The 21,580-nt window shown below is 41.8% G+C and overlaps 1 protein-coding gene across 1 annotated transcript in view; it reads right to left on the bottom strand.

Moving 5' to 3' along the window:
• Nucleotides 1-2,081: 2,081 nt before the first annotated feature.
• Nucleotides 2,082-21,580, bottom strand: part of SKOR2 (SKI family transcriptional corepressor 2) — a 42,803-nt gene continuing 23,304 nt past the window's right edge. The window contains exons 6-8 of the mRNA XM_078384151.1: nt 19,982-20,049; nt 7,421-7,486; nt 2,082-2,839 (exon numbers count right to left, since the gene is read on the bottom strand). Coding sequence (XP_078240277.1) covers nt 7,424-7,486; nt 19,982-20,049 — 131 coding nt within the window. The 3' untranslated portion in view covers nt 2,082-2,839; nt 7,421-7,423. The remainder of the gene's footprint in view (nt 2,840-7,420; nt 7,487-19,981; nt 20,050-21,580) is intronic.

The following is a 21,580-nucleotide window of genomic DNA, read 5'->3' as shown; positions in this document are numbered from 1 at the left end:
AACTAACTTTCCAGAGACAGTGATGATATGAAGAGGTGGAGCTAAGCACACTGATCAAAGGTGGGGAGGTGAAAAATTAATATGAAGAACAGCTATGTCTGACTGCTACAGTCTTCTGGGAATATCCTTGGATCTGATTTACAGATAACTGTTTATTACTTGATTATTCGATACTTGGCAAGTAGCTTTGATGTCTCACCAGACTCTATTTTCTAGTACAGACGGAAAAGGAAGAAAAAGCAACATATTGGCTTGGGAAAAAAACAGCCAAGGAAGCCTAAGAATACTAGTCTGCCTATAGATCTAAAAAAGGATGACCAACAAAAAATTAACCTGGGCCCAACTGGCTATTCATCTGACCATTTCTCCTTTTTAGGGGCCGGTTCATGTGACTTTCTTCTACATGCATTGCTGATCTGTTCCAACAATTATCAGAAACATTAAAGGATATTGCAACACCTTAAAGGCTAACAGATTGGTGTGGCCTGATTCAGTGATGACGTAGCTTCAGTAAACCAACCAACATGCAGAATTGGTCAAATCCTTATCTTTAGATAGAAGGTAGCTGTCCCTTCAGGAGGCAGATGCTTGAGAGGCTCCAGTGCTAATTTCTCAGCTGTTCCTCCTGGATTATATTATTTCCTTTTAAGGGGGAGGATGCAGCTGCCTATGGCACATGGCAGGACCAATGCCAGCAAAGGTTGCCTTCCTGCCTGTAGGGAAGCAGAGGGCACTATCCGTACATTAGTGCTGAAATAAGATTCATCTAATTTATTCATCTTATTCATATAGCTGGCATCTGGATGCCACCTAGAGTAGACCTTTGGTCTAGATGGGCAGGGTAGAAATCCAATAAAATACAAATGAATGAATGAATGAATGAATGAATGAATGAATGAATGAATGAATGAATGAATGAATGAATGAATGAATAAATAAATAAATAAATAAATAAATAAATAAATAAATAAATAAATAAATAAATAAATAAATAAATAAATGTGAAACAGTGGGTAGTGGTACATTGCCCTTTTCCTCAGACAAGCAACATGTTTGGTGTCAGCCCTGTTTACATGGCACCTTTCTGAAATGAGAAAAAAAAATATTGTTAAGATTGGGTACAACAAAGGCCAGAATCCTCTTCGCGTTCACATAAGGTTTGCGCAACTTGCCATGGCTAATTGCAACTAAATGATTAGGTGCTCAGTCATGTCTGGTCATGTGTCTGATTGCACCGCCCGAGATGTACCCCAGCACCTCATCAATTAGCTGCAATTAGCCGTGGCATGTTAGACAGATTTTATGCAAATACCAATAGGATTCTGGCTGGATGTTTGTGGTATTAGGTCCTCTTTTACACATTCATGTTATGGTGTTGGCATCACAATCATCATCAGTATTAGGTTAGAATCCTGGCTCTTGTACTTGTAGCCATGAATCAAAAGTCTCCTTAAAGACAGCCTCATCTTCTTTGTAACGGAAGAGCATTTCTAGACAACAACTTCCAGGGGAATGCTTTGGCAAGCTGGCACTCCTTCCATATCAAAGTTCACAAAGTGCCTTAAACATAGTAGAGAACTTTGGAAAAATACAAGCTGAAGCCACCTAATGGTGGAGAGAATTTTTTTTTATTTAGTAGAAAATAAGGTAGACAATAACCTAAGAAACATGACTATGGTGAAATCTGATTTACATGTTGTGTATACTGACACAGTATGTTTAACTGTAGAAGTTATGTTTAACAGTGCACGAATTTCGTCCCTAGCCTTTGCAGTTGCACAAATTTTTGAAAAGCAGGTTCAAAAATTTTGCATACTCAGATGGCTTTCTAACAACAGCCCAGTTTGGGTAGGATGATTCTTTTCTGAGGCCAATATAAACAATGTGAAGTGCAGACAATGATTGACTCTGCACATGGCATCTTATTTATATATGTCCAAGGCCACCAAACTACATGGTTTTCACCATCCTGGATGAGTGATGGGGTAGAGGGAAAACGCAAAGAACAGCCGAACAGCAGAAAAGCACCACTCTTACATTGTATAGTTTTTTGTTTTTATTATAGACTTTTTTTTTAAATCCACATAAATGTTAAAGAAACTACAACAGAGTTAAATACCTTTGTTTCTTTTTAATCTCAGTGGTTATATCTTTAATTACACTCAATCATAAATTGTAAAATATTTCTGGAATGGTACAATCTTCATTCATACATCAGGCAAAATATCGGGAGAGAATTGGGCAAAGTCTGAGAAAGGGGTTGGGTGGAATAAGGTGGAATTCTTGAAGTCTCCAGGTTGCTTTCAGAAAGCCCTGGTTATGGCTAATGCTCGTCCATCCGTAGGTCTTTATGTGATGCTCGCCCATGTTTTTTCTGAATGGCGTTTCTCTTCCAGAAAATAATCACGCTTCAAAAGCAAAACCGCTGACCCTCTCGGAAACGTTCATGGCATTTGGGCTGGGAAGCGCCAGACTGTTCTTTGTATGGGCTTTATCCACACAACCAGATCAAAGCATTTCACAGTTTCTATCATGTTCAGGAGTCCGTCTAAAAACACGAAACCAAACTTTGGTACCACCAAAAAGATCCAAGATAGGCCTTCTTGAATTATTCCAAGTTTCCCCTTCTTTCTTTAAAATTAATAAATGGCTGCTACATTCTAATTTACATTGTCCAAGAAGCTTTGAGGTCACTTGCCCTTCGATTCAGTGGAACCTGATTTTTTGTTTGTTTGTTTCTTCATTATTTTGTTTTAATACCCAAAGCTTTTCCATTTTCAGTCTTTAGGTAAAGTCAGGGTACAGAATGATGGGTAGTATCTTTACAGGTGGTTCCTTCCTATAAGAAGAGGTAGAAGAAGAAAAAGGAAAAATTAGAGATGCTGGGCCAGGGCTTGGAAGTAACTAGTTACAAATAATATATTTACCTACAACAAATTATTTTTGGAGTAATGAGGATATCATTAAGTTATATTTTGAGTAGTTATGAAAGTTTTTTTCTAGATACTTTCAAAATAATTTTTAAGGCATTTAAAGGAAATTTTTTATCTGGAAAATCTTATCAAACCCAAGTGTTAAAAAGGCAAAGGTTCCTCTTGACAATTTGTTCAGTTGTGGCCAACTCTAGGGGGTAGTGCTCATCTCTGTTTCCAACCCATAGAGCTAGCGTTTGTTCGAAGACAATCCTCTGTGGTCACATGGCCAGCGCAACTAGACACGGAATGTCGTGACCTTCCCACCGTGGTGGTACCTATTTATCTACTCGCATTTTTGCATTTTGCATGCTTTCAAACTACTAGGTTGGTGGGAGCTGGGACTAGCGGCCGGGGCTCACTCCATCACATGGATTCGATCCTACGACTGCAGGTCTTCTGACCTTGCAGCACAGAGGCTTCAGCAGTTTTACCCGCAGCGCCACCACGTTTTGAACCTCCAAACAAACCCAAGTGTTAAAGGTGTACAATTTTCTTTATTGTTGTTATATGCAGTCAAGTTTCATTCAAGTTATGACAACCTTCATAGTGCTTTCAAGAGATTAAGGAGTGTTGATTAACAGTGACACCTTCTAGACAACTTCTGTGGCCGTGAAGGGATTTGAACCCAGGTTTCCTGAGTCCTAGTCTGTCATTCTATCCACTGCACTACACCGGATCTCACAATAATAATAATAATAATAATAATAATAATAATAATAATAATAATAATAATAATAATAATAATAATAATAATAATAATAATAATAATAATAATAATAATAATAATAATAATAATAATAATAATAATAATAATAATAATAATAATAATAATAATAATAATAATAATAATTCATTTTTTACCCCCGCCCCTCTAGACAGCGTCTACTCACAATTTTGTAAAACGTCTGTATTTTTGTAAATATTTTCAAGGTGTAATATCAGGACTGGTCACTAGGGGGAACCAGAAAGTATTTCCATGTATTTTTTTAATATTCTGTTAAGGAAAATGCAATATATATATATTTACCAGGATGCAAGGCAACCAACTACATTTCTGAACAGAAATGAAAATGTTTTCTTGGCTGCCTTAGGATAACTATTTCAGAGAGAACACCACGTTAGTCCAGGTTTTTTTGTGGAGGACCAAAAACAAAAGCATTTGTGGCATTCACTGATAACAAATTTAAGACGGATCAGGTTTTTTTCAGTATGAATTTGGGGGAAATTATGTTTCACTCACATAGGCTGAAATCCAGTTGTAATAAGAGTCGGCCCACTGAATCAGTGTGGCTTTGGTGAGCCAATTCTATAAGATCCATTGCTTCAATGAGCCTATTCTCACCTCTGGATTTTAGTCACCAGAGTCCAAGATCTAGGCCAGATGCTTATATATTTGGGGACGAGAGTGGGGACCTGGTGGAAAGGGAAACAGAAATGCATCTTCCCAATGGGTAAATAGCTTCCAAAGTCACAACATCCTTATTGACACAGGTTGTGAACATTCAAGGTCCTGATGAATATCCTACCAATCCTGGAAGTCAGCAAAGACAAATGCCATGACGTTTCAAGATTTGACAGTTCAAGACATTGTTGTTTCTGCTGTAGCCAGAATTTTGGATTGGAATGGGAATGGAATGGGAAACAGGAGAGGACCTTTGCCAGTGAGCATCCAAAGTGACAATGGCATGATTAAGACAGGCAGCATACATTCAAAGTATGGGTTACATTAACATATAATCCTGGCAACAGGTAGATGCCAGTGACTTGAGTTTTCAGAAAGGAGGTCAGGATCATGCCAAGAACAACAGTCTGATGATATACAAGACTTTGGTGGAAACCAGCTTATTGTTACATGCAGTATGCTCAACATTTCCAATCTCTATTCAGTCCTCTGGACTACCCAATATGGTGTAGTGGACAGAGTGGTTGACTAAGACTCAAGAAACCTGGGTTCAAATCCCCACTCAGCTATGGAAACTCCCTGGGGGTGGCACTAGTAATGCCACTCCTTAAATACACTATTTCACTCACCTTGAAAATTAGGATTGCTATAAGTCTTTTGTGTCTTGATGACACATAGCACACATTCAGTCCTCTAGAGCTGTGTCTCCCAACCTTGTATAACCCAGGTGTACTTGGACTGCAACTCCCAGAAGCCTTCACCACTAGTTGTATTGGCAAAGATTTCTGGGTAACGAGACACTGCTCTAGAGTCACACTGGAGTTTATAAATGTAGCTCCCTCAGCTCTTTCCCTTTCAAATGCCTTTTTGTCATTCTTCCCCACCCCCATAAAAACCAATCTGAGATCAGTAACAAGAGTGTTCTGGGAGATTCTGACGCTGCCCATAGGTGTTGTCTTTTCTGATACCAGATCTGGCAAAAAGCTTGTGCTAGCTTCCTTATGTTGAACACAGAGGAATACCGCTGACAGAGAATGGCGTACGTCAAAACAGAAGAAGGAAAGACAAACGGACAGAGAAAAGTGTGAGAAAAGTAGCCAGGAAAAAGCTACTACGTATGAGACCGGCCCAAAAGAGAGTATCACTGACAACACGGCAGCTTCCTCCACGGCTCTGGAGGCTAGTGGGTTAGCATGGAGGACACAGGGCAAACCATGTGGGACCCATAGGGCTGCCCTCCAAAGTCCCCCCCCATCAACACTATGCCCCACTTCCAGGATCTGCCACAGAATGTGCCTGCCTCAACTCTTCCATATGAGTGGGCCAGCATATTTAGCCATCTCTTTAAACCAGGCATCAGCATCTCATCAGCATCTTTCCAGCTGCAGAAGGGCTGGATCTGTCTGGAAACTGCCATTAAATCAAACTGGAAGTTCCAAAACAGGCACTGATGATTTCGGGGTCTGGAGGTTTGGTGACCCTTGAGGAATTCCCCCCCACACACACACACACCTGCCACCATCACTAATATGAAAACAATCATTCCTCAAGGCTACCAGGAATAGAGATGAGCATATATATATATTTTGTTTTGCTTTGTTTAATCACAGGACCACAGTATTGTGAGGCTGGACTTCAAAACATCCTGGCTGCATACACACACACACACACACACACACACACACACATTTTGGCTGGGTCTTTTTTTTAAAAAAGTCAAAATGAAACAGGAAAAACTCAACTGCGATTCCCTGCTTGGTTAACCTGGTGTAGCATTTAAGCAAACACTAATCTTTGAGTAGCACTTCAGTCTCCTGTCTGCAGGGAAGGCTTGTAAGTGACAACAGGCACAGCATGAGGAATTTATCCACTCTGTGATTCATTGTGCATGAAAAAGCACAATGCTCTTCCGTTTTTCCATGGTTACTTTTGGCTTATGGATGCTGTGGCCTTCGGTCCCTTAAAGCAGTGGTCCCCAACCTTGGGCCTCCAGATGTTCTTAGACTACAACTGCCAGAAGCCTTCACCACCACCTCTGCTGGCCATGATTTCTGGGAGTTGAAGTCCAAGAACATCTGGAGGCCCAAGGTTGGGGACCACTGCCTTAAAGAACAGAAGAATCACCGTGGATTAGGCCAAATTGGGAGCACCGAGCAGTGTAAGGTGACTGTTTCAGGCATCAGAACTGGGTGTCACAAAAGGCAGAGCTTGGAATAACACAGTAAATAAGAACTAGTTGCTTTCTGGATAGCAGAGGGTAACTGAGTCACAGTTCAGAAGCAACATAACAGCTGAAACACAATAATACGGTAGGCCCATTAAATCAGCAAGGATTTGGTCAATCAGCACCTATATAAATTCCACTCATTCAATTGGCCTGCTCTAGTTATGACTTACTACTGGATTTCGGCCAATGAATAATTGCTAAGATGTTTGGTATAAGAAGCAACACTTCCCAGCTGCTTTCAAAAATTAATTATTAAGTAGATTGATTTGCATTTTAAGGAGATTTTGACAAAAGCAAGCTGAACTTCAGCAATACGTTGCAACTAGAGCAGTTGAATCAGTGGAACTTACAGAGAAGTTGACTCACGAAATCCCCACTGATTAAAAGGGCGTACTCTAGTTGCAAAGTTTTCAAGTTTTAGGTCTTTTTTCCTTAAATTTTGTTTTGATACATATTTTTCTATTTTTGCAGTGCAATAACAGAATTGTCCACTAGGGGGAAATGGAGAGTACTTCACTGTATTTCCCAGCTCTTGGCAACCACCACGAACAAAGCATTTTGCTGCCTAAGGCAAAGGAAAAGACTGTAGTGATGGCAGGAGGTTAGATTTTGTAAGGCAGATTGTACCCTGCCCAGATTTTGGGAAGGATAGTTCAGAAGATATTTCCAAGCTCTGTGGACAAGGGAACTGTGCGGACATTGTGAGTCTCTGGAAGGAAAATATCTTCAGAAGGAAATCACCTTCTGTTTGTGCAGAAATTAGCAATGTCTTATTGAATCTGGAGCATAGTCTTATTTCGCCTCAAGCTCTCTCACCTTTTAGCTTTTGCTGAGATGTGTGCCAAGTTTTTCTTTCCTGATCAAGCTTGCTGCATAGGGGATCTGCAAGGAAAACAAGAAAGTAAAGAGGAGGTTGCATAGAAGAAGCCTTTGCAAGAGGAAAGAGCAAATGTTTCCTTAGAGACTCATACAGGAGCCTTGTAAGGTAAGCAACAAGGGTTCCATATTACAGACATGGGGAAGTCTACTTATTTTGAACAAGGCTTACGTCTAAATTCATGACAGTCAAAGAACTGCAGATGAAATCACCCGTGGAAAAGCAAGGCAGCATCAACAACTACACTACATCATCAAAAAAGCTGTACATCTTGTACTAGGGTGCCCAGACATCTCCAGTTTTGCTCTGCAGGCAACATAACCATGTTACCTTACTTATACTATCTCATTAAATTTTCCACCAACTTTTCAGCGACTGGCATATATCGAGGAGAACTTATATAATAACCAATACAAGAAACAGAAGAACAAGACAGGAAAAACAAGGGATCTCAACGATATTATCCAAGAAGTCACAGGAAAATTTAAACTTAAATCAGGATGCTGATAGATCAACAGGGGAATGTATTATATAGAGAAGATGGAAACAATACACTGAAGAACTATATCAAAGAGAATCAAAGATGATAGATTCCTTTGAAAAAGAATCCCATGGCGGAGAGCCTGTAATTTTAGAAATTAAAGTGATTGCCCCTGTCCAAACACTCAGAAGAAATAAATCACCAGAAGTAGATGGGATACAAACAGAATTATTTCAAGTTACAGAGACTGAATCTGTAAAAAGCCTAACAAACAGGCAATCAGAAGAAGACTAAGACTTGAAAGGCAGCTATAAAGGAACTACCAAAGACCCTTAAGAGAAAGGATGTGTCACTGCAAATGCAGGTCAGGTCAGAAAGTCTGATGTCTGAACACCTCCCTAAGAGCTTTATTGACTTCTATAAACTTTTAGGAAGAATCAGAAGCCTGTGTTCATTACAACTGCCTTTTATCACTAAAAGGATGAATTCCAGTATGGACTAGACAAATATTTTGCACCTCTATACAATTTACTCTCCTCTTTTGAATATCCTTTAAGTTTTTTGCCCCATGCAAGACAGATAAACTGAGTGTCCAGAAAAATCTCTATCTATTGAATATCCAAACATTTTAGCTACAATGTATTCGCGAAGGCTTTCATGGCCGGGATCTAATGGTTGTTGTGGGTTTTTTGACCTAAGAGCCCGAAAAATCCACAACAGCCATTTTAGCTACACAATTTTAATATGATGTTTTAGGAATATAACTCTGAAAACTGAATGAAATGCATAAGTATTTTAACCAACTCAATATGGTAGGCAAAACAAAAATAAAATATAAGGCAAACATGTAGCACCTTAAAAACCAACTGCTACGTATATTTTAATGTGAGTTTTCATGGACATGTCTAAAACTACAACTTAATATATATGTGAAGATTCTCAGTCATCCAGGTGAAGTTATCATGAGAACTGGACTTCTTTCTTGTTAAAGGTAAAGGTAAAGGTTCCCCTTGACAATTTTTGTCCAGTCGTGTTCGACTCTAGGGGGCGGTGCTCATCCCCGTTTCCAAGCCATAGAGCCAGCATTTTTGTCCGAAGACAATCTTCCGTGGTCACATGGCCAGTGCGACTTAGACACGGAACGCTGTTACCTTCCCACCGAGGTGGTCCCTATTTATCTACTTGCATTTGCATGCTTTCGAACCGCTAGGTTGGCGGGAGCTGGGACAAGTGACGGGAGCTCACTTCGTCGCGTGGATTCGATCTTACGACTGCTGGTCTTCTGACCCTGCAGCACAGGCTTCTGCGGTTTAGCCTGCAGCACCACCACGTCTTTCTTGTTAGATTGAAACATTTTACTCCTCATCGAAGTAGCTTCTTCAGTCTGAGACGAGTTGGTAGGAGACCCCTGATATATCCTCCACATTGGTTTCACTCCCCCCTGGTCTGAATAGGCTCGTTAGAAGGATGATGATGACCATCTAGCACCTTCCCCCGGAAAGACTAGAACCACACGCACCAGAAAGACAACTGTTAATGACCCTTAATGACCCATGGCAATGGATGGAGAAGGACTGCAGAAGTGGGATTATCTCTCATCCCCAGTCCTTTGTCCTTCTAAGGAGCCTATTCAGACCAGGGGGGAGCATATATCAAGGGTCTCCTACCAACTCTCTTCAGGCTGAAGAAGATACTTGGATGAGTAGCAAAAGGTTTCAACCTAACAAGAAAGAAATCCAGTTGCCTTGACTCAAGTTCCAGATACACCTTAATACAGTATTTCAAAATGGAATAATAAGAAATTAAAGTATTTCAAGAACTTAACAAAGTATAAAAGTATAACAACTAAGTTAAAAAAATGCTCTACCCTGTTGCACAGCTCTGTGTGCAAAACAGGAATGGTATCATCATCAGTAAATCACTGCAGATTAAAGGCTTTTTTGCTGGTTTTGGGGTGCATGTGACTTAGTCACACTGAGAACTATTTGTGGACACCCTGAAATTGTAAAAGGAAGCCTTTAATGAGCAACAATTTGACACTGAGAGTGATGTCATTTCCATTGTGCACGTGGAGCATGCAACAGGATTTCAGCCATAGTCTCAAGTTCTTTGTTGTTATTTAGTTGTTAAGTTGTGTCCAAGTCTTCATGACCCCATGGACCAAAGCACGCCAGACTCTCCTGTCTTCCACTGCTTCCCGGAGTTTGGTCATATTCATGTCAGTAGCTTCGGTGGCACTGTCCATCCATCTCGTCCTCTGTCGTCCCCTTCTCCTCTTGCCCTCACACTTTTCCAACATCAGAGACTTTTCCAAGGAGTCTTCTCTTCTCCTGAGATGGCCAAAGTACTGGAGCCTCAGCTTCAGGATCTGTCCTTCCAGTGAGCACTCAGGGTTGATTTCCTTCAGAATGGATAGGTTTGTTCTCCTTGCAGTCCATGGGACTCTCAAGAGTCTCCTCCAGCACCACAATTCAAAAGTATCAATTCTTCGGTGGTCAGCCTTCTTTATGGTCCAGGTCTAACTTCAATACATCACTACTGGAAAAATCAAGTTCTTTAGGAACTGCTATATAGAGGCAAACTGCCCCGGCACTGGGGGTGATGTATCTTGACTAGCAACTACTGAGGGTCCAGGCTTTTGTGAATTTATCTGTTGTTGTTATCTGACACACAACTAAAAGAATATAATAAGCCAATAAGCTGCCGTTTTGAACCTACCTGTAGGAACGGTAAGCCTATGCATCAACACAAGTTCTACTTCAAAGTAACTCCCATGCAGTTCTACAAGGCATACTCTCAAGCAAGTATTTACAGGAGAGTTTCCCAATCCAATCTGCTCCAGATGAAGTCCCCAAGCAATGACATGTTGGCTGGAGATGATGAGAACTCAAGTTGAATACATCTAAAGGGCTCAAAGCCATGGAAGTCCTACTGTATAGAGTTGCAACCTTAAGCCCCGCACATTGTTGTTGTTGTTTAGTCGTTCAGTCGTGTCCAACTCTTCGTGACCCCACAGACCAGAGCACGCCAGGCCCTCCTTTCTTCCACTCCCTCCCGGAGTTGGGTCAAAGTCATGCTGGTACCTTTGATAACAGTGAATTTATCTAATGCCCTTTAAAATCCCTCCAGATTGACAGCCATCACTACCTCCTGTGGCAGTGAATTCCGCAGTTTAATTGTACCCTGTAAGAATGAGTACTTTTCCTCTTTTGTTGAGGGAGGTTTTTTTTTTTCCTTCTGTGCTAAAAATGAAAATTAGTTGGGCTTGGTAACTGGACATGCTGTTTTTGGGTGGGTGAGATATGCTATTTGATGGCCCACCTTAGAGGGCATAATGTCTCTGGGACAGCCCTGCAACGCGTCAAAATGGACCTCTACTGCTACTGAGCTGAGGCAACTCTCTGTGTGCACAGATGCTTTGGTCAAGAAACATCAGTCAGAGGTTTAAAGTTCTGGAGAGGGAACCTTTTGCAGCTCAAAAATGACAATCCAGCAAATTGAGAAAAGATTTAATAAGTAGAGCTTACATTGTTGGATGACCATCCTCAGAACTGGCCAGTCTCACTGAGTGGATTCTGGGATTTGTAGTGTCCAAAGCCTCTGAGCAGAAGAAGGCATTTTCCCAAAGGCCAGAGCAGCCTCACACGCAACCATACACACCAGCTTCACCACTAGTGCGGGGAAAAGGCAAGTCGTCTCCAGCCGACCTCCTTGTGGGTCCGGTTCCCCACATATTACAACTCTTCATGTACCAGCCAGGTTTCTTGCTTCACCCCCCAAAAAGTACAGAAACACAACTGGTGTGATGCTAAGCCAGCCAGCTCAGGTGGCAGATCTCACTGCATTCAATGGGGGCTTTTTCACTGGGGAGTAGATTCAGGATCAGAGTCTTAAGCACCCCACATGGCGCCACAAATCCAAAGTCAAACGATGTGGAGGAGATGTTCTCATTGTGTTTCAAGGGACACATCAACCCCACATGCGTTCCCTGCAGCCTCACTTCCATGCTCCTTGCTTTGTTCCAGAACACCCGTTACCCGTGGTTCCACAAGAGCTACAGTTGTCTTGCCAGTTTCCCTATTATTGGGGGAAGGCGAGGAAGTCAGTCATTCAGGAAGTCGTAAAAAGCGCATCTTTACAGCTCCTCAGAGGGCAAAAAGCTGAAGCTGAAACCTATTGATTGAGCAGGAATTTCAGTTTTAAGCTCTGAGCTGCTTTTCCTGGATGGAGGTGTAGTAATGAAACCGATGCAGAAGAGGGCACTGGGCCATTTCAAACTAGACGTGTTCGCTCTTAGCTAGCCATGAGCGTTCAAAGAGGAGGAGGAATGAGAAGGCCTTCACAGCATCCCTGCTTTGCAGGAGGTTTTCCCCCTACGTACATGTCACATTTTATAGCGAAGAGTTGGCTCGCAGTCAGGGAGACCAAAATAGCCCTAAAAGAGGAGGCTGTAGAAATTCGCTAGAGAGAAAACGAAGAGGAAACCGCTGCCTAGTGCAGAGATGAGCAAAGTAGCTTTCTCCGACTTCCCAAAAAATCAAGGCTGGCTGTGGGTATCCAGGAGCTTAAATTCAGAAGAAAACTTTTTTTCTTACCTCTTTCCCCTAGACAGATCTATTCGATTTAACGCTGTGCTACTGCTTTGACTGGATTTTTAGTACTACTTTTTTTTCATGCTTGTGTTTTCCATTTCTCAGAGTGGCTTTTTTTAAAAAAAGTATATTTATTGATCTTTGCCTTAATATGGCCGCTTAATGATGTAAGATGCCTCTTTCTTCATGGTTTGTAGTTTTAAATTTTGACTTTTAATGATGTTCGCCCCCATTGTAGATTCACGGTTTTCGACTTTAAATATCGTCTTCTCATCGTTGTCAGCCACCTTGGGGTCTTTTTCAAAGAGAAAGGTGGGGCAAAATATTTTAAACAAACAAATAAACTAAGGGTAACAACTAGAGGTCCAGCACATTGCAAGAGGTGGCTGTCCGGTCCTTAGAAGTTAAAAGTAACCAGTAATGTAGCTGTAGATAGTCTGTGCAAACTCCCTCATTTTTGCTCAGGCTTCCTGTCTATTTTCTGTCTCCCTGGAATAATATTTACAACAAAGCCATAAACAACTGCATATAGATATACCTCACCCTTAAATGCTCCTGCAGCGGATGAAGATTTAGAATTTTCTCTTTATGAAACTGATACTTCATCCAACATTTCATTCTGTTTTCATATGCCCAACAAAGTGGACGTGTCCACGAATGCTCATGTTATAAAATATAATCGTTAGTCTTTAAGTGCCACATGTTTTTGTCTTTTAACAACAACAACAACAACAACAACAACAACAACAACAACAACAACAATAAATGACTTTGTTTTCTTTTGTTTTCTTTCTTTTGTTTCTTCGGATTTTGCCAGTCATGTAGTTGAAACTTTAGATCTACAAATAGTGTAATGTAGTTAGCTGTAACAATTTCATTTTTGGTAATATACAATGTAACAAGCAGTTACAAAGTTGCAGCCCAGAACGTGGCTGAAACCATTCAGCATTTACTGTGAGAAGAATCTGCTCAATGTAAATTATGAAAAGATTATGGTCTTGAACAGAAGATCACATCCTTTATTTATTTAGACTTCCATACCACCCCATTAGTGTCAGCCCTGTCTTGGCATTTTACAGCCCATCTAATGACATAATTACAAATTGCAGAAAACAATAGCCACAACATACAATGTCACATAAATCCTCTCACTAGCGAAATCAATAAAACTTGTATTGGAGTAAAATACAAACAAATTTAAACAAATTTAACATTGCAGGTCAATTAGTTAAGCATTAGTAAAGGCCGCTTTATACCACTGTGTTTTACTTAACTTCCTAACAGCTGAAACGGATGGTGCCTAACAAACCTTTATAAGAAGCTTGTTCGAGACGGAAGGGACCACAACCAAGGAAGCACCATTCCTGGTGTTGGCTCTTTGGGCCTCCTTAGGTCTCACGATTTTTAGCACGTAGGACTGCGAGAGGCAGGTAGGGCAGGCCACTATGTTTTGGGACAGATATTATGAAAAGTATCAAGATGCTAAACTGTTAAGGGCTTTATAGTTCCTGTGATCAACCTGTGATCAGTCTGGCAGCTGCATTTTGGATCTGTTGAAGTTTCTGTACTGACTTCAAGGGCAGCCCTATGCTGAGAGCACTACAGTAGTCTATTTCAGAAATCCGTAGAGTCCCTTCCAGCTCTGTATTTCTAAGATGATGATGATGACCAATGCATGAACCACAGATGTTAGGTGTTTCTTGTCCAAGTAGGGGTGAGGCTGAGCAAGCAACTGAAGTTGATAAAAGGCACTCTTGGCCACAGCAGATATTTCCACCTCCCTAGAGAGAGCCAGGTCCAAAAGAACAGCCAAGACGCAAACTCAGTCTTTCAGGGGAAGTGTAACCCCATCGAGACTGGGTAAATTTCCCTCTAACTGGTTGGACAATCCACCCAACATTAGGGTCTCTGGCTTATCTGGATTCCGTTCCAGTTTGTTGTTGTAAGTGAACAATGGATGGGAGGATAGTTTTTATTTTATTTTATTTATTTATTAAACTTATATGCTGCCCATTTAGACGATGTTCCACTAATCAGACTCCTGGACATTTGATACTGAATTTGCTAAGCAGAAATTTGAGAAGACCATGTTTGGCATATTCAGAGTCTATAGAAACAGAAGAGGCTGTTCAGTTCCTTCCATTTGTGAAAGGTTCAAAACAAAATTGCTACTTCAGATACAGTTTGGAGCAGAAATTTGGGGGCATGGAAAGTACATCCATTGGATGTCATCCACAATAAATTTACCTGGCTACTGCTGGCAGTCCCTGCACACTCTTCAACTCATACAATTCTAGTCATCCTAAAATTGGCATTAATACCAACAACGACCTTAGCTTACAAAGCAGTCATTAACCATTGGTTGAAAATTCTATTCTGTGCCCCTTCAAACTTTAAACCTTGTCCTACAGGGAGATGAAACTTAGTTCATTGAAAACCATTGTATTCCACATAACAAAACAATTTGCACCTGCAATCAAAAAATCAACTGAGAATTTGGTGAACGGCATATCTGACTGTCTCTTGTGCACAGAAGAGCATGCAAGACTATTTTAGAACAATTTCCAGAAAGATCTGACCAAGAAAAACTCAGGATGTTACTTTCAGATAAGGATACATTTGCCATGTTTTGAATGACAAGGTTGGTTGGTTTCCATTCTGATAAAAACAAATCCTGCATCTTTGGTATACTGTGCTCCCCGTGATCCAGCCACCTCCCTACCGGAGCTAACCAACTTCATCTCCGTGGCTCTGCTGGGATCCCTGAGACTGATTGTCTTGGGCAATTTCAACATCCATGCGGAGGCGGAGGTTACCGGTCTGGCTCTTGGGTTCTTAGAAACCATGGCTTCCTTGGACATATTCCAACATGTTAACAGCCTCACACATATGGGTGGCCACACTTTGGACCTGGTTTTCTCCACTGACCAGAGAGAGAGTGGCCAGATGGTGACTGACCTTCGGTTGGTCCCCTTGTCGTGGTTGGACCATCACCCGATAAAGTGCAATCTCACAGTGGCCCTCCCTCCCCGTGGGGAGCAGAGAACCTATTTTCGTGGTCTGCCCTTTCAGGCTACCGGATCCTGTTGGATTCCAGGATGCCATGCCTGGTATTCTGACCGACCTGGCTGGCGCTCCTGTCAAGGCTGGTATGCTGCCGCTGGCAGGGTTATAGACATGATCGCTCCTAAACACCCTCTCCACCGCAGAACCTGACCAGCACCTTGGTTTAACCACCAGCTGCAGGCTATGAAGTGGTATAAGAGAAGGCTAGACAGCGTTTGGAGGTGGAACCTGATGGAAAATAACTTAAAATTAATTGCTATAACTGTGTCTTTGACGATTTTTATGTCATATTGTTGTGTTTTTATCCATGTAAGCTGCCCTGAGTAGACATTGTCTGGGGGGGGGCGGGGCAAACATCTAATAAATAAATAAATAAATAAATAAATAAATAAATAAATAAATAAATAAATAAATAAATAAATAAATAAATAAATAAATAAATAAATAAATAAATAAAGCTGCCAAGGTTGCATCTAACCTCTACCTTGCTAAGGTACAGGCTGTTAGGAAAGCCCAACTTCACTGTCCTGCTAAGCGAAGCATCCAATCAGCAGGCGGACCTTTTCCGTATAGTACGTGACCTATCCGGAATTGGCCGCAACGATTGGCCTCCATCTAGCATTTCTTGTGACCAATTTGCAGCATTTTTAAAATCAAAAGTGGAGGCCCTCTGCTGGGATCTTGCACCCTATTTGGAAACAGTGTATAAAGCTGAGACGTCCAGCACAGTGCCTTGTCTGTTGAGGATTACTCAATTTCAGCCTGTGATGTCTGCAGAGGTGGACAAGATCCTTAATCGCTGCTGAGCCATCTCCTCCTCCCTTGACCATTGCCTGGCCTGGCTAATCAAAGCTGCCAGGACGGTGATAACTGAACAGGCCACTGAAATAATAAATGGGTCTCTTCCTAATGAGGAAATGCTCATTAGGCCCCTTAGAAAGAAACTGAGCTTAACGGCAGACAACATTGGCAATTATAGGCCTGTCGCCAATGTTTCTTTTCTCAGCAAGGAAGTTGAGAGGGTGGTGGCCGACCAGCTTCAGGCTCTCGTGGATGAAGCTAATGCCCTGGATCTGTTTCAGTCGGGCTTCAGGCCGCACCACGGCACGGAAATGGCATTGGTCACCCTGCTGGTTGACCTACTTAGGGAGGCCAACAGGGGCAAAATGTCCTTGCTCATCCTCCTTGATATCTCAGCTGCCTTTGATACCGTCAACCACAATATCTTCCTGGGGAGGCTCTCTGAGTTGGGGATTGGTGGCCTTACTCCTGCTTGGCTCTGGTCCTTCTTGGGGGGCCATCCCCAGAGAGTTCAGCTTGGGGAGAATGTACCGGTCCCATGGTCCCTCAGTTGTGGGGTCCTGCAGGGTTCGATCATCCCCCCCAATGCTGTTGAACATCTATATGAGGCCGTGGGGGGAGTCATCTGGGGATGTGGAGCTTCATGTATGCTGATGTATAGCCATCTCTCCATCTCCTTTTTTCCATCTGCAGTGGATGCCGTTGCATCCCTTGGTTGCTTCCTGGAGGCCGTTCTGCAGTGGATGCAGTCGAATGGATTAAGGTTGAACCTGGACAAGACAGACGTCCTGCGGGTGGTTGGCCCCAATGTCAGTGGTTTGGGGGACTCCCTCTCTTTTGGGAGGTGACTCTCACCATAAAGAATTTGGTTTACAGTCTGGGGGTCCATCTTGACCTGGCACTTACCATAGAGACCCAGGTAGCATCTGTGGTTCAGTCTCGCCACTTACATCTTTGGCAAATCACCCAGCTGCGTCCCTATCTAGACACTGGGGTGCTCACCACGCTGGTCCATGCGCTCATAGTCTCAATAATAGATTACTGTAGCACTCTCTACATGGGGCTTCCTTTGAGACTGACGCGGAAGCTTCAGATGGTCCAGAAGACGGTGGCCAGGCTATTAACAAGGGTGAAAAGATTTCACCATATTTCCCCCACTTTGGCCACCTTACACTGGCTACCTATCTGCTTCCGCATTGATTTCAAGGTGTTAACCATTACACATAAAGCCCTTAATGGTTTAAGACCTCAATACCTGGCAGAACGCCTTCTTCCGCCCAGTTCTATCCATATCACCTGCTCCAGTCAGGCCGGGAGGCTGAGGGGCCTAATGCCAAGAGAGGCCCGGTGGGGGAAAAACAGCAATCGGCCCTTCTCGGCAGTGGCTCCTCGCCTTTGGAACAACTTACCTGTTGAGATCCGCCTGGCTCCCTCACTGAGGGCCTTCAAGACTAACTTGAAGACATGGCTGTACAGGCAGGCTTTCCCTATAGCCATTACCTAGCCCAGTGGTCCCCAACCTTGGGCCTCCAGATGTTCCTGGACTTCAACTCCCAGAAATCCTGGCCAGCAGAGGTGGTGGTGAAGGCTTCTGGGAGTTGTAGTCCAAGAACAACTGGAGGCCCAAGGTTGGGGACCACTGACCTAGCCTATCTCCCCTTTTCTTCTTTTTCTTTTCTTTCCTTCTTCTTCCTCTTCTCTCCCCCCCCCTTTCTTTTTTCCTTTCCCATCTTGGATTAATCTGGATTTTATCTTAGTTTATTTTTATATTATACGTAAACCGCCCAGAGTAGACATGTTGTAGATGGGCGGCATATAAAGCTAATAAATAAATCTTCTCGAGCTAACCAAGCTGCCAGTTAGATTATTGCTACTCAGGGTCAGAAATAGGGTTAAGGTTTTGCAGGTTTTCAGTGACTGTCACGTAGAGACAAAGAGAGCTACTTGTACAGCAATCAGTGCAAAAAAAGAAGAAGAAGGAAAGAGGTGGGTGGGGGAAGAGGAGAACAACAAAAGGGGATAAACAAGACATCTCTTCCAGAAAAATCTAAGAAATCAAAGGAAAATTTAAGCCTAGATTAGGAATGCTGAACAACTAACAGGGAAGCACAGTATCTGACCAAGAGACAACAAAGAGAAGGTGGAAACAGCATACTGAAGACCTATACAGAAAGGACAAAAGGATGGCAGATGAAGAACCTGCAGTTTTAGAAAGTGAAGTAAAAGCAGCTCTGAAAGTACTAGGAAGAAATAAATCATCAGAGGCAGGTGCAATAACAATAGAACTGTTTCAAGCAACAGAGACGAAACAATGGCTCTTAGACTAGAAATGTTTAATATACATTCCAAATCCCACAAAAGGAGGAGCCAAGGAATGCAGTAACTATAGGACCATTCCTTTAATTTTCCACACAAGCAACATGATGCTCAACATGTTGCAACAAGGGCTTTTACCTTATAAGGAGGGAGAAATGCCTGATGTTCAAGCTGAATTTCTAAGAGGAAGTAGCACTCGAAATCATATTGCAAATATCCACTGATTACTGGAGCGCACCAAAGAGTTTCAGAAGATCAGTCTACGCTTTAAAGACTACAGCAAAAACTTTTACTGTGCAAAGCATGAGAAATTATGTGTATTAAGTGCCAAATTCCACATCAAAGACTCTTCACTGCTTTTTGGCACCAATGCAGATCTTGATACAGGAGCCATAGTTTTTGAACTTGCTAGCAAGGGCTTTTTTAAAAAATATCACGGTTCTAAATTGATTCCTTTCAATTTGGTGTGGTGGTTGTGACCGCTGCTGTCATTTTAATTTGTGGTGATGTGGATTTGAGGCTGCAGCAGGGCACCACCATTTTTCTTTTCTTTTTTTAAAAAAATCTTTATTTTGGGGAGTCGCTTAGTGCAGTGCGACCGCTTATGAGGTAACTGGCAATGTGGACAATCACTCCAGCTGGTGTCTTTGAGAGACCTAGAAGTATGACACCAATGAAATGGAAAGAGGCACTGTATGTTATGTATAATCTTTATGGATTGCCTACTGGGCTTTGAAATAATTTCAAAATAACGCAGTGATTTAGCGATGTATCACTTACTTAAAAAAAGAAATTACAGCCAAAAATTTAACCGAGAGTGTGCTCTTCAAATGGAATGGAAATTGAATTGATTCCAGAATAGATTCCCAAACTTGTTTTAAGTACCAGAAATACATTAAAGTGAATTCAGTCAAACTGAACTGTTCACAAAATGAATGTGCACTGATTTATATATCGCAAGACTTTACATCGATATAAATAAAATCATGACTGGAATCTACGTAAGTCAGAAATGTTGCCAAGCCCTCAGAAGTTACTTGACGGCACATAACAATAACAACAAGTTTCTGCACTCAGAGAATTGTTGTTATTAATATTAATACGCTGGTAAGACCTGTATTGTGTACAAGACTGTTCTCCTGTTGGTCTTCTTCAATCACCTTTAAACTGACTTAAAAGAAAGGTTAAAAAAATCCACCAATCTTTAAATTTTAATAAGTTTTAAGCAGAGGAGAATCTCTTACAATTTGTAATTGTTGAACCATTTCTTCTCTGTAGGCCAGTTCCCGCTTCATCTGATCTTGAAAATTATCTATGCAGGAAAGAAGAAAGAAATGAAGATTTGTTAACCATCTTTCTTAAACAAATGATATAAAATCAAACTAACGCAGGGGATTCAAATCCAGTATGGCATTTATTATACTTTTTAAAATGGTGGAATTGTTTTCCTCTTGGTGAAATGTTATGTTTATTATTTAGAATAACAAAATTATGAATTTCATGACACTAGACAACTAGAAGACTATAATAAGCCAATAAGCTGCCATTTTGAACCTACCTGTAGGAATGGCAAGCCTATGCATCAACACAAGTTCTACTTCAAAGTAACTCCCATGCAGTTCTACAAGGCATACTCTCAAGTAAGTATTTACAGGAGAGTTTCCCAATCCAATCTGCTCCAGATGAAGTCCCAAAGCAGTGACATGTTGGCTGGAGATGGTGAGAACTCAAGTTGAACACATCTAAAGGGCTCAAAGCTATGGAAAGCCTACTGTATAGAGTTGGAACCTTAAGCCCCGCACTTTGTTGTTGTTGTTTAGTCATTTAGTCGTGTACGACCCTTCATGACCCCATGGACCAGAGCATGCCAGGCCCTCCTGTCTTCCACTGCCTCCCGAAGTTGGGTCAAATTCATGTTGGTAGTGTCGGTGACACTGTCCAACCATCTCATCCTCTATCGTCCCCTTCTCCTCTTGCCTTCACACTTTCCCAACATCAGGGTCTTTTCCTTCAGAACAGATAGCTTTGTTCTCCTTGCAGTCCAGGGGATTCTCAAGAGCCTCCTCCAGCACCACAATTCAAAAGCATCAATTCTTCAGCAGTCAGCCTTCTTTATGGTCCAGCTCTCACTTCCATACATCACTACTGGAAAAACCATAACTTTGACTATGTGGACCTTTGTCGGCAAGGTGAAGCCTTGGACTAGATAGGATGCTGAGCATTTGATCAGAGCTCATACTACAGTTTAAGAAAAACAAATAACAACAGTGGGTGCAGGATTCTCATGTTTTCATCAGCATCTCAGAGCACAAAGAGCAAACTAACTTGCCCTGCCCTGACAAAAATCCTGCCCTCAGTTGTAGCCATGAATGTGAGGAATTTCTCATCAGTGCAAAGGGGAGTTTCGTCCTGCCACTCCCAAATTCATCCAAGAACATTTGCTTCTTGGTAAATGCACATAGGACTATGTTGGGGAGTAAGTATATATGCACAGTGAGTCAGTCTGGGCTCTGGGATTTGCTTCTAAGTAAATGTTAAGGGATCTGGTTCAGAAATGACATAGCATTAATATCGTCCTTCCCCAACTGTTTATAGTCTTGTTATTTTTTGTGTAGTTGCAGTCTGGAACAGAATTGACCACTGCTTTGTGGTAGATGAAGACCACACATTCTTCAAGCTGGCAAATGGCTCTGCCACCACTTCCCTGGTCAGCAGTGCAGGACCATCCATTTTTCATTTCAGTTGTATTTTTTTTTGTGGTTTCATTGCAAGCTTTATTTACATGATGAGGGAGGCAAGTCTTAAATTGTGCTGTGGCACAAAAGGTTACAAGGGGAAATGTG

The sequence above is a fragment of the Pogona vitticeps genome, chromosome 2, assembly GCF_051106095.1.
Source record: "Pogona vitticeps strain Pit_001003342236 chromosome 2, PviZW2.1, whole genome shotgun sequence".
Lineage (NCBI taxonomy): Eukaryota > Metazoa > Chordata > Lepidosauria > Squamata > Agamidae > Pogona > Pogona vitticeps.
The sequence above is the reverse complement of the archived record's forward strand: the minus strand, read 5'-3'. Positions and strand labels throughout refer to the sequence as shown.